At 31.7% G+C, this 14021-nt stretch overlaps 2 protein-coding genes and 1 long non-coding RNA gene across 3 annotated transcripts; 2 read left to right on the forward strand and 1 right to left on the reverse strand.

Annotated features, from left to right (window-relative positions):
* The first annotated feature begins 6661 nt into the window (after positions 1-6661).
* Positions 6662-7729, forward strand: LOC123908369. The gene is made up of 2 exons (XM_045958991.1): positions 6662-7232; positions 7430-7729. Exons 1-2 carry the CDS (start codon positions 6803-6805, stop codon positions 7483-7485), a joined length of 486 nt encoding a protein of 161 aa, XP_045814947.1. The 5' UTR covers positions 6662-6802; the 3' UTR covers positions 7486-7729.
* Positions 7730-8461: 732 nt separating this feature from the next.
* Positions 8462-11485, reverse strand: LOC123904518 (probable terpene synthase 4). The gene is made up of 3 exons (XM_045954175.1): positions 11459-11485; positions 9145-9402; positions 8462-9016 (listed from the first exon to the last, which is right to left on the reverse strand). Exons 1-3 carry the CDS (start codon positions 11483-11485, stop codon positions 8726-8728), a joined length of 576 nt encoding a protein of 191 aa, XP_045810131.1. The 3' UTR covers positions 8462-8725.
* A 1181-nt stretch (positions 11486-12666) lies between these two features.
* On the forward strand, positions 12667-13847 carry LOC123909455. Its single transcript, XR_006809924.1, has 3 exons — positions 12667-13208; positions 13305-13378; positions 13488-13847. It is a non-coding gene; the product is annotated as an uncharacterized LOC123909455 (long non-coding RNA).
* Positions 13848-14021: the final 174 nt, after the last annotated feature.

A 14021-nucleotide genomic window follows, 5' to 3' on the forward strand; every position in this document is an offset into this window, starting at 1 on the left:
TAGTTTGGAAGAAATGATAATGCAGATGGCTGAAAATAATAAGAGAATGGCTGAAGATCATTTGCAATTTCTTCAACATATGCAAGTTATGAAAGTCCAAACTGATCAAGTTGAACAAATAATCTCCACCGTCCATCGAATTCAAGAGGAGAAGATGTCTCATGTTGATGTACAACCTGCTGCACTATTAGAGGTAATGCAATGTGATACAAGTCTTGATGAAACTCCAAGTGAGCCCATTGAAACAATACTTGTTTCCGTTGATGAACACAAAATAAGCAACATAAATTCAAGTGAATGCATGGAAGAGATTACACCACAAAATTTATTGAAATCTGATTTAGATGAATTATATACTTCTCTTGAAGTAGATAAATCTTTTGAAATTTTTGCTTGTGAATGTGGTGTTTGTAATATTTGTCATGAGATCAATGCAGCTATTTTAGGTGAAGACATTTTGATTCCGGCAACCAGTTGTGCAGAAATCCCAACAAATTCAATAACTCTTGAAGTTAACACAAAAAGTGTGGATTTTAGTCGGAAGCAACCATTGTCTATAGCAAAAAGATTGTTGGTGGAACCTCTGATTAAGCCGCACAACAAGCAGCCATCCTTCATCATTTGTGCATCTCTTCCACCCAATTTATCTGACTCACAAGCTAAATGTGGATTTTCTGATATTCATGCTTTTGTTATTGCAGGTCCACCATATACATTGGCTATTCCTCCTAAGCCACCAGATTTTTTACTAAAGGGCAAGTCCACTTGCCACTTGCTTCTTCCTGTTACGTGTATTCGTAGTGTGGAACGACCTCCTCCAAAACCACCAGACATGAAAGCTACACCTTAGCCCTCGGGTGTGTTCCTTCCTTTTCTTTATGCTTATTGTTATACATTGCGGACAATGTCTGTTTTAAGTGTGGGGGGGACATTTATTTATTTTATTTTTCTGTCAATTAAAATAATAATAATAATAATAAAATAGAAATAAATTTAGCATGCATGCAATTGTTATGAGTAGTTACATGTTTTAAGACTAGAGCAATATAGCTGTAGGATTGGTGAAATTTTTGGAAATTCTTGTTTTCATGCTTGATATGATGATCTTTGCACCTTAATGCACAACTGCTGAAAAACATGCAAACTTAGTAGTGGCTTGATAAATCTTTAAAATACACAGTCATTATCCTAAGTTGTCTGAGTATAGAATATGATAAAGAGGTATGATTAGGACTAAGTTTGAGGGAAAGCTGGATTACTTGATTGTAGGATCATGGCTAGATTAAATGATGGGATACTACACAATAAAAAAAAAATTAAAAAAATTAATTATAGAATAAGTTCCTGTGCCCGAAACTGGAGGAACAATAATGAATATGTTGAGTTCCTGTGCCCGAAACTGGAGGAACAAATGCTGTGTAGGGTGCTCTATTCGGAGTAACAGGTTGGACTCATTACAAGTGAGATCCCGTCAGGTGAAAAGGTAGAGTAGCACCTAAAGCGTAACTAAAATGAACTTAAGTGGTATCCCTGCGTATAAAAATCAAAAAGCCTGTGAGAACAAGAAAAGAATAGCTTCCCCTCAAGCTGAAATCTAAACTCAAACTCTAAGTTGTAGGAAAGAAAAGGTAGCTTAGTATCCTGACTGTGTAGTTTTTGAGAAGGATCATGTCATGACTTTGGTTGACAGTAATAGGCAGTACACACACACGCTTGATTATCATTGACAGCTGATATACAAGAGTTATGTCAATCTTTGAAATACAGTCCACGGTTGGAAGCTTGAATCCTAGAATTTGTTGATTGCTTGTGATGATTGTAGTATGCTTTGTTCTTGAGTTTTGCTCAGGAGAGCAAAAGAATAAGTGTGGGGGAATTTGATCAGTGCATTTTGGCACATATTTTCTAGTATTATAATTTAGCATATTAGTAGTCTTTCTACAATAATATCGAGTTTTTATTATGTTTCTAAGTTTTGGGTCACAATTGAGCCTTAATGAATTTATTTGACCAATTTTCGTATTTAATGACATATTGACACCTTCTCATTGTGAAGACCATAACTTGAGCTACGGATATCGGATTGAGGCGCGGGAAGATGTGTTGGAAAGCTAAGATAAAGAGCTACAACTTTCATGTTGAGGCCAAAACCCAGTTCGGAGCGCAAGTGTGTCAAATAATTGCATCTATGTTCCAGACGAATTTAATTTCAGCACAACTTTATGTTTTTCGGCCCAATTGATTTATGGCCCATTTTGCTTGCTGTATTAAAACGAAAACCTGACCTAGGTCAGAGGGGAATTCTGATTTCACGCAAAAAAATAGAAAAGAAAGGCTGCTACATTCTCATGGAGAACTAGCAACCCTAGGTTGATCCATTGGTATACGGGAACATCGTTCATGACTTCTTGAGGTTCAATTCTTAATAGTAATTCAGTTTATTTATTTATTGTCTTCTCTTATCAATTCATGCTCTTTATTTATTTATGAAACTCGAATATAGTGATGCTTAATCTCTATTTTGAGTTATATATTGTGAGACTTTTCGGATTGATTCATCGCTTGTATGACTAGTTCGAATAGGAATTGATATAGGTTTTTTCGCGCTTAGCAAAAAAGGGTTGGTCGAAATCTGTCATGATACAAACCGTGTTCTAAGTGACGCTTGTTCACTACTCATGGTTAGTTGAACACATTCTTTGCTTAATCGAATGAATTCGTATAAACTGTTTATCGCTTGTATAATCGGTCTTATAAACCAACCAAGGCATGAATATATAAACAATATTTTATGTGAACCGAGGATAGAATCATAACGAAGTTTGCCTAAAACCAATGGATTGATCGTCTTTTTTTATCAATTGAATTTCAAATACTCTTTCAATCTAAAAACCAAAACCCCATCTAATTGTGTTATTCATTGTTCTTATTTTTACTAATTATTAAATTAGAGATCCTTGTGAGACGACCAAGGTTAACTCCCTTGTACTATATTTTATAAAACTTATTTTTGACCGCGTACGACAGCGATCACTATTTCAAGTAGCGTTTGAGCTTATAGCTTTTTACGGTTTTTTCCAATTTTAACCTTTAATTTAATTTTATTATTTTTTATAAAATAATTAAAAACTACCCACTACATATAATATCTTTTTATGTCTTTTTATATTTATCAATCATTTAAAAAACTAATTTTACCAAACACTTTAATTTCAATCAGCTAGTTTTTCAGCTTTTCAGCTATAAGCTAGCTTATAACTTAATTTTACCAAACAGAGCCGTAGTATGTAGTTTTTTTTTTTTTAAGGAAACGTATAGTATGTAGCTTTTTTTTTCTTTTGAACGTACGTATAGTATGTAGCTTATTTACCCTTATTATCTATTTTCAAATGCGAAAGCTACATATAAGAAGCATTTTTTTTTTTTTTTAATCAATTCATAGGTTACAATAGCTTATTTACCCTTACTATAATTAAGCATTATACTATATTGTCAATGTATTTTGTTGTTATTTTTCATAAAGTATATCAATAAAGTATATCAACTCAAACAAAAATAATTTTTTAAGAAAAAACCCAGCATATAAAAATTAGTTTAATAATAATGTATGAAAGATATATATTTATTGAATTAATAATTTTTTTTTTTACAAGTAAAAATGGAATTATATTAACACTAGCTGGAAGTTCCGCCTAGCACAAGATGTGTAAGTCAGGACCTCAATAGTTTACAAATATTACACAAATGGGCACTGAAAAACGTAGGCTTAGTCAATTCCCAAACAAACCAAAGGGCTCGACCACCACATATGGGAGTTTAGATCAAGATTAACATTATAGGCCTTCAAAACCCTAATACATTAGACTAATGAGTCATTTCTCTTGTAAGTCTAACATTGTTTTAATTAGTTTAATGTGATACATAATCACTCGCAATTAACATATTAACATTTTTACCAATCGTTGGTTGGTTCAGTGATGATTGACGCTGAGTTTGATAGGGAGGACCACAGTTTGATTCCCCGCAACTGCAATCGGGTGGGGACTGAAACCACTTGATGACAGAACTGACCTCCGAACCAAATTAAACTGTAGTGAAAGTAAAAAAAATATTACAGTAACATTTTTTTATTTTCTTGAACATATTAACATTAATGGGTTAGGAAAAAGGGAAAAAAAAACCTAATTTAAAATTTTTAACATTATCATTAGCAATGAAGCTACTAGCTGGATCAAGATCGGTTGTTGTTGAACATTCACACAGTTCAACGCATTAATAAATTTTAGCTGTTAATTTGATATTAGATAATTTAGATTGTAATGACAAATTACACAGTAAAACATAGTCAGTCGTCGATTTAAATCGAATGGCTGAAAAATGTAACAACGTCACGCACTTATAGCTGGAAATCTAATTCCCACCGCTACTAGCTACATGGCAAAATTATACGGTAGTTTAGTCAACAAATTATTATATACAGCATTTTCCTTATATACAGTAGGACGTAGGTGCTAATTTTCCTCCCAGGCTCCCACCACAATTTTAATCAGCGTAATTAGCGTCTAAAATCTTCTTAATTAATACCCGTGGCCACTTTCCCGCGCCCACGTTTAAGTAATTACTATGGATATTTAATAACCACTTTTAAAGCTAATTTTACCAAACACTTTAATTTTAATAAGCTAGCTTTTCAGCTATCAGCTAGCTTATCAGCTATCAGCTAGCTTATAGCTTATTTTTACCAAACAGACCCTTAGGCTCTGTTTGGTAACACAAATAAGCTAGCTTATAGCTTATTATATGAGCTTATAAGCTTGTTTCAAAAAATTAGAGGTGTTTGGTAACAAGCTTTTTGTACTAGCTTATAGCTTTTTTTCAGATGCTATTTCAAGTAGCATTTGAGCTTATAGCTTATAGCTTTTTACACTTTATTCCATTTTTACTCTTTAATTTAATAACTACCCACTCTAAAAAATAAACTACCCACTATCAATTATGTAATTTTATATTTAATAACCACTTTAAAAGCTAATTTTACCAAACACTTTAATTTCAATAAGCTAGTTTTTAAGCTATCAGCTATAAGCTAGCTTATCAGCTATCAGCTAACTTATAGCTTATTTTTACCAAACATACCCTTATTCTTTGGTTAAAGTCTTCTCAACTAATTAAAGGAATTAAACTAGGATCAAAATAATTATCTTCCAAAACATTCGACAAAGCATGACTTTGGTGATACTTAGTACAATAATATTGATACCACAACAAAAAGATCAAGACAAAGAGAACACTAGAGAAAAAGGAGAAAAAAAAGTTATGATTGGTCCCATTGCAAGCGCAAATTAAGGCCAAAGAATAGTGAAAGAAATATTCAAATTAAATTCATATATATTCTAATTTACGACACTATCGTACAAAAATGTCACTATATACACTACGTATAAAATAAACATTAGAAATCGTAAAGGCAAAGTTGTTTTCAACCAGAATCATTAATTAATTTTATATTAGCAAAAAATAAATAAATTATTATATAGTTTTTATTATTTTATATATCTACCATTCAAATCATTACATTAGTAACACCACTAAACAAGCCAACTAATTTTTCCTTACCATCATAATAATTGATTACTAAAATTTAACGTTAACTTTATTCCATTTCAAACTTTGGATCTGTCTCAATTTTGTCACACTTCTTAGTCACATTATACGAGTTGCAATCATAGATTGTAACGCAAGGGTAATTTGTTAATTTCCCATGTAGCATCTAATCAAATAATGGATGTAAAACCAACCAAGAACCAATGTTTTTTTGTCTTTATTTTTATAAGGAGAAATTTCTCTTTAGATATATTTTTTGTATATTTTGTATAGAAAATATTCACATACTCTTATTCTTTTTTAATTTTTGTTTTGGTTGATAAAATATGAAGAAGGAACGTTTCGAAGAAATTTGTCTATTATTTTTATTCAAGCTCTCTATATATAGAATTAAATTGTAAACATATTTATGTACCAAAAAAAAAATTGTAAACATATTTTTTAATCATATCTTAAAAAAAGCAAACCTTAGTTTAATCATAGTTTTATGTAAATTTATGTCAAAAATAATAAAAAATGTATCATAATACCAATAATACCCTTAATTTTTTTTAGTAACAACAAAAAAAATTTATTAACAAACTCACCGTAACATAAGACACATTTTTTTAGCAGTAAAAATATTTTATTAACAAACTCATCGTAATATAAGACTTTTTTTTTTGGACATAAGTTAAACAGGCAGACACGAAAAGACGCGGAACGCGTTTGCTTGGCCTGCTAGTAAATTATAAATATCTTTTTTATTAAGATAATAAATATCTTAATTCAAATATAGTTATAAAATATACTATTTTGGCTTGACAAAAAAAATATATATAAATGTAAAGATTCTTTTTGTTTTTGGTACATAAATGTAAAGATTCTATTTTCATGTTTATTGAATAAGCAACATATTTGATTCATGTTATGGATAATAATATACATCAGTTTTTTAATTAACTTTAAAATAAATATTTGCTCATATATAAAATCAGGAGAATATTTATATTTAAAATCTTTAAAAGATATTTAACCGTATTATTTTTGGCAAAATCATATCAATTATTATTATTGTCTTCTCTCTCTGGCTCCCACTTCCAAATTCCAATCATAGTGTTCAAAAATAGTGGAATCATATGTTACCTTAAAAAACCCTCTTAAAACCTTATTCTTTCTGTCCACACTCAAAAGCTACTACTTCACTTACTACCTTCTTATGGCACTCAAAATCAGATTTTTTCTAACAATCTTTGTTGTTCTTGTTATTGTTCTACCAAAAATAAGTGCTCATTCTTCCATTCAAGAAGTTCTTAGAAGTTATGGTTTACCGGCGGGGCTATTTCCAGAGAGTATAAAGTCATATAGTTTGGATCATAATGGTGTTTTGGAAGTGAAATTGGATAGTCCTTGCATAGTAAAATATGAAACTAGAGTTTTCTTTGAAACTGTTGTTCGTGCTAATCTTAGTTTTGGTCAACTTAAAGGGTTAGAGGGTCTTTCTCAAGAAGAGCTTTTTCTATGGTTACCTGTTAAAGATATCATGGTGAATGACCCTTCATCAGGTCTTATTGTTATTGATATTGGTCTTGCTTATAAACAATTATCTCTTTCTCTCTTTGAAGTTCCCCCAGTTTGTAGATCTCAAGGTATACTCTCTCTCTCTATAATGAAATTGGATCCTCTACGGAAACTCTGTACGGTGCTGCGGACTGCAGACGTAGGTTTATTGTCTGCAGCAGCAGCAGCACCGTACAGGACCGTAGAGGATGTGATTATAATTAACAATGAAAAAGTTTGTGCATTTAATTTTCATGAATTAATTGATTTTGAATGTGTTTTGCAGGTTTTGTAAAGAATAAGGCTGGAAGGAAGAGTATTGGATTTGAAGATCAGAGATAAAAGATTGATGATTGTTTATCTATCTGGAAAGATGGTTTTTTTTCTATGCCCAATTTTGTTTTCATTAGAAATAATTATTGTGCATAGATCTCATGTGACACATGAGGGTTTTGATTAAATTAGAAATCAATTAAGAAAAAAAGAAAAGGGAAAAAAAACTGATGATGGTGTTTATTGTAAAAATTTCTATGCAATTTTGTGTGCAGCTTTTTTACTAATCTTCAAGGAAAGGTGTTTCATTTCATTTCATTTCATGTTGTTATATCTTTTACAGAAAACATTCACAGAATCTGCTAATATTACTGTTATATTATTTTAATGATTATTGAAACTATGCAGCGTTGACACTTCAAATACATGTCTGACACTGATACATGTAGTTACATTTAAATTTAATTATTTCATTTGATTATTTCAAATTACCAATGTCGACTTGTATGGTTTTATCATGTCCGGTGTCGATGTCCATGTTCATGTTAGTGCTTATAATTGGCCATATGATCATTGAGGTTAGTCTTTCTGTTAATTCATTTCTTATAACAACTTGTTTGATCAGATTCAATTCAGCATTGAAACCTATCTCCTTTTCAAGTTCAGTTTTGTTGAAGTACAGAGCATATGGTACTTGTCACCCTTAAGTAGACAGCATAGATTCTGCCATGTTTCTTTTTTATTTTAAGGTTTAGTTGTCTAATAACAGAATCTTAGATTCTTTATCCCTTTAACCTTTATAACTTTTGCTTAGTCTTCACATTGATGGAATGTAAAATGAAACATTAAGCCTATGCTCGGAATCACGGTGAGTATGCTACAATCACCATAATTTTTCAAAAGCTACAAAGTGTAGCTTCCGTAAAATCACGGTGGTTGACCGTGATTTTGGCGTCTCCACTGTTTTTTTTTTTTTTAAACAACTAAATATATTAATCACACTCTATTTCGCGCACAAGACGTACCAAAAAGAGGGAAAGAAAAACAGCTATACAAAAGATCCAACCCACCACCATGTGGTTCACAACAAAACCATGACAGACAGAAACAGCACCAAAGCTACATACTTAAAACAAAATACAAGGGAAACAACATTTAAGCACCTAGCCACCAGGAATACAACTTGGCGTCTCCACTGTGATACCAAATATAGGCTAAAGTAGGAAGTTAATGCAAATCAATAGTATAATATCCTATTTTGACCTGACATGTTCACTCCAAGAATATAATAGGCTGTTTAAACTTAAATTCACCTAGCATTAACATTAACCAATGACTTCACAAGTTCCTGTAGATTGGTGAGACTTGGATTACTCTTGAAGTGGTACATGAGAGGAACCATTCTAGCAACATCAAGACAAAACTTGGTAAATGATGATGAAAATATTGGGTTTGGGATTATTATTTCTTGATTGAGACGTTTCCATTCATTTGAAATCATGTTAGCAACATGTCTTTGTGCCTCTTCAGCTGAAATGTATTGGTGTTCATTCATGTAGCAATCAAGATATGATCCATCAAGACCATTTTGATCTCCACTCTGCATTAATGCATGGATAATAGTTCATATCATTAGAACATCACATTTAACAAAAACTTGTTTAAATAAACAAATTATAAAGAGAAATGATATGTTGTCATCAAAAGTAGAATACACATTTGTATTACCTTATCTCCTTCTAAATCATCGGATAGACGAAGAATTTTTGCCACTGAATACATGATATTTGGAAAATCGTCATCCAAAATAGCAATAGTTTCCTTAGTTATATCTTGACTGTGATCGAAGAGGAAGAACGTGTGAATAAGTACCAGATGCACTCCTGGACTAACAATTCCATTGTTCAAGTACTCATCTGCCTTTGGCAAGTAACCAGAATTCAACCACTGTGCTTCTTTCAACACAGAATTTAAATATAGTATCCACTGTTTCACACAAATGCTTCGTTAGATATAATACTATATGGTTTGCAAAAATAACTATATGAAGAAATATATAAAACACTTGATTAGTGTACCGATTTTTTTTTCTATATGGTTTCACACAAATGCTTCTTAATTTTTTTTCTTGTGTAAATCGAATATTTTCTATAGATAATTATAAAGACTAATTCTTTGAATAGTGTGAAATTTAAATAAATGACAAATTCTCCTTAACATTATTACACTTATTTTAACACAAATAAACTACTTGCCCCGTACCCAATTGTTGACAGTCAACAATTTAAATTAAACATTAAAATTTTCATGTGACACAACTCCACTATTAGAGTCCACTCAAACATATTAATAATAATGTCATGTCATATAAAATTCTTAAATTGTTCATAAATTAATTTAAGAAAATTTCACTTCCGACTCCATGATTCTTTTATACTTTCCTAACTGACGTTTTTACCCTTGTAAGGTATTTCGGTTTTTATGAACCGAATTTTTTGCATCGTTTAAATATTTAAGTTTTTAAAAACCAAAATTTTGTGTACCAAATTTTTTGAATTTATAAAGGCAAAATGAAATTTTAGGGGTTTAAAAGAAACGTGGGAGTTCTAACGGACGTTTTTTCCATCGTTTAAGTATTTCGGTTTTCAAAAACCGAAGTTTGAAATCATCGGTTCGTAGAAACCAAATTTTTGTGTTCCAAATCTTTTGAATTTATAAGGGCAAAATGAGATTTTATGGGGGAATAAAAGAAATGTGGGAGGTCGGAAGAGAAATTTTCTTAATTTAATGAAAGGCAAAAAAACAAAATTATAACTTTTATTTTTTGGGCATTATCACAAAAAGCCCAACACCCTAACCCGATCCAATTCACACGCCTATAAATACAAATACCTCTTTATTTCTTGATATTTTCTCTTCCCCCTCCCATGAATCTTTTATACCCCCAATATTCCAATTTTGCCCTTGCAAAAACATTCGGTTCGCAGAAACCGAAATTTTTCTAGTGCAAATTCAGAGTAAATTTCGGTTTTTAGAAACCGAAATTTGTTTTCAAGGCAAAAAAAAACTTCGGTTTCTACGAACCGAAGTTTTTTCAAGGGCAAAATTGGAAATTCAATGGGATAAAAGATTCATGGGGGGTGGGGAGAGAAAATATCTTATTTCTTTCTCATCTTTCTCCGCAACCTATAAAAGAATCATCTATTCAAACTCTTCGCGCTCTATTTTTCATAGACACAAACCCTAATTTTTCTTTCCAAAAATTAAGGTCTGATTCTGATTTATTTAACATCCCTTTGATCTAAATCATCATTCATATATACATACATAAATACCTAATTTTGAGAAAAGGTTCGTGATGAAAATTGAAAACCTTATTTCTTCAATTGATTGCTGTTTTTTTAACCATAAATTGATTTTAGATATAAATTGATCATTTTTGTGATGAGATGAAAGTGAATAATTAATTATGAAGATGGTATTTTGTTTTTGATGATGGGTGGTTTTGTAATGATTGATCCCACTTGGGTTGGTGGTATTGACTTGGGATTTGAGAGTGTGCTCCTCCTTAAGGTCTTGGGTTCGATTCTCTCTGTTGTCAGTTGTCAATTTGGATGGACTAATTTAGCTTCTTCTTCAAAAAAAATGATTGATTAAGCTTAATTTAATTTATTGTTTATAATTATATATTAGGGTTGATGGCTGATCAAGTACTGGAAGGGAGCCAACCTGTAGATCTAAAGAAGCATCCTTCTGGGATTGTGCCTACACTTTAGTGAGTATCTAAATATGTTATTTCTTAATCAATTGTTTTATTGTTAAAAAATAATAACTAGTTATTGTTTGATGGGTATGGATAAATATTAGGTTTTGTTTGTTTCATTTAATAATTGGAGAATTTTGAGTTATGAGAATTTGGGTGAGATTATAAGTGAACTGAAATTGTTAGTATCCAATTGAAGAGGCCATGGACATGTATGATGATACTGTTGGGAGTTTTCTTCGGAGGTATATATAGACAATACTTGATACTTTAACTGACCTTGATTGTTACCTTTTGATTTTTCATGGAGATAATCAATGATGGATTTACCTGGATTGAGGCTAAAATTTTATTTGTCAATGTCTTTTTCTTTTACTTTGTATATAGCTAAGTGTCCGTTGGAGAGACTATTGTTTGTAGTATCCTTATTTATGCATGTCTCTTATGTCCGGGATGAATTGTAATGTATTTGTTAGTCACTGATTTCACAATGATTGTAGCAAGTCCATTAATTACTATACGCGGCCAATAAATAGTCGACAAATCACGTGGTTTAAATAGGACGGGATAAATGGAATGTGATAAAAAAGTATCACTTCGGCAAGGGAAAGTTTTCTCTCATAAAGATTTGCGATGTTATATGGAACTAAGCTAAGGTGGTACAAGGTTGACAAGAAAATAAGTCGAAACTCGAACATTGTAGTGATGAAAATATTGTGGTGGATGAATGGACACGTGATGGCATACAGGTTTAGATAATGAAATAATGCTTTGGAGAAAAAACTTATCGTGTAAAAGATGGTAGATTCTCATCTTAAGTGTATTTAGTGTACAAATAAGATATTTAGAAATCTCTGTACAAAGACTGCAACAGACAGGGGTTAGCCTAATAGTCAAAAGTAGAAAGAAATTGAGAAAAACTACGAGCCAATGTAGCTAAATTATTAAGAAGGAAAAGTTATTTGTCTTTAGACGTCATTCGTGATAAGAAGTTATTCCGTTGCTTTTTTTTTTTCTTCTATTTACTTTAGCATAAACTAATTATGATGTGTTTTTACTTCCAGAAATGTTGTTTCAACAGTCAATTTGGACACTAAGTTGGATCTCAAAGCAATTGCTCTCCAAGCTCGTAACGCAGAGTACAATCCCAAGGCGAGTTTTATATGTTGATTGTGAATTTCTTTCCAATACATTTATGATAAGTATGAAAGTGTGCATTGCCCATTCTTCCTTTTTCCTTTGCATTGGAATTGGAAGTGATGATTAACTTGACAGTTTTACTGTCCTACTTTTTGAAAATTCCCGTGTTCCTTTCTGGACTAGAAATGCTTAGTTGTTGTCGCTCTTTTGTTATTAATGTCACTTTTGATATCTATTACTTCAATTTACTTGTTGTCACTCTTTTGTTATTCCAATTCAATATTCTTCCAATGCAATTAATATGCCTGTTTTAGTGTCACTGATGTTTGTAATGCAATTCTTTGCAGCGTTTCGCTGCCGTCATTATGAGGATCAGGTAACCAAAAACAACTGCACTTATTTTTGCTTCTGGCAAAATGGTATGCTCCTTTGTTGCACTTGCTGCTTCTGTCATATAAGTGTGTTTTGTTTGCAGAATTATATCTTTGCTATTTTAATCATTTATTACTAACCTAATTCTTGATTTGATTCACTTCATATAACCATGGTTGGGAATTTAAAATTTCTGTGTATTTGCTCATGCTTTCAGTATGCCCGTATCATCCAAAAGCTTTATTTATATATTTGTTGTTTAGCCTTACTTGCTGAATTGCCTAATTGAATGATGAAAAGGTTTAGGAAGTTTTCTTAAAATTGAAATGGCAGATACTTGTGTCTATCTTCATATTTTGGATTAATGTCTATAGGTTGAAGAAAATATGCTGAACTCTCTTATATGGGGTGATAGTATGAACCAGAGCTGTTTCCCGGATTAATCTACCGGATGAAGCAACCAAAGATAGTTTTGCTTATTTTTGTCTCTGGCAAAATTGTTCTAATAGGAGCAAAGGTAATATTTCTATATATACTATAATTCCCTTTTATTATTCCCCCCCTGAAAATTCCGGTTCACTCGATTTTATGCATATGTTTTTCATTTTATTAGGCAAGAGATGAGACCTATGCAGCCTTTGAGAACATATACCCTGTGCTTACCGAGTTCAGGAAAAATCAACAATGGTATGGATACATTCTATTATTTGTATATACCGGCTACGCCAACTGTTATGATTTCAATGAATCGCCACTATTTTGTGTACTGACATTTGGAATACTGATTTTATGGCAGATTTTTGTCAAAAGCAGGAGCAGTTTTCATATGGTTTTACTTTCAGTTACCAAAGTTAAATGGTTTTACTTTCAGTTTTCATATTATTTGAATGGCGTTTAAACATTTGCTCCTGCATTACAGTTTTGTAGTTGATTTGAACTTGTTAAAAAAAGCACTTTCTTTTTGAACTATGAAGTTTATAGATTGTTTAGTTCTAAATCTTGTTCAGATCAAGATGTCCATGAAAGGAAAAAGTTTTTCGAGTGGATTTTAGGAATTGGTGATGGAAATGTGGGAGAAAACAATGTAGACATCAATGTATAATATCCCAAATGATCTATTTATTCAAAACTTTTGTGATCCTATTGCAGCTATAGTTGAAAGCACATGTCCAACTCTATTAGATAATATGAGTGATCCCTCATTTTTTTAGGATAGGACTATATTGACTCCTAAGAATTCTTATCTAACCTGATGATCAGAAGAGGTTGATGGCCGGTCCGTTGAGCAATTCGTCCACGCCGAAGGGGGGTTTGTACCTGCAGGTGCTCC

Source organism: Trifolium pratense, linkage group LG2 (assembly GCF_020283565.1).
Source record: "Trifolium pratense cultivar HEN17-A07 linkage group LG2, ARS_RC_1.1, whole genome shotgun sequence".
Taxonomy (NCBI): Eukaryota; Viridiplantae; Streptophyta; class Magnoliopsida; order Fabales; family Fabaceae; genus Trifolium; species Trifolium pratense.

Bases quoted from the DNA above. Each gene is read 5' to 3' on its own strand.
- LOC123908369 (XM_045958991.1), top strand. From the start codon at position 6,803: ATGGCACTCAAAATCAGATTTTTTCTAACAATCTTTGTTGTTCTTGTT. The intron at 7,233-7,429 runs GTATACTCTCTC...TGTGTTTTGCAG, and splicing joins CCCAGTTTGTAGATCTCAAG to GTTTTGTAAAGAATAAGGCT.
- LOC123904518 (XM_045954175.1), bottom strand. From the start codon at position 11,485: ATGAAAAATCAAAAGGTAACAATCAAG. The intron at 9,403-11,458 runs GTCAGTTAAAGT...TGTGTGAAACAG, and splicing joins ATCAAAAGGTAACAATCAAG to TGGATACTATATTTAAATTC. The intron at 9,017-9,144 runs GTAATACAAATG...GCATTAATGCAG, and splicing joins ATGATTTAGAAGGAGATAAG to AGTGGAGATCAAAATGGTCT.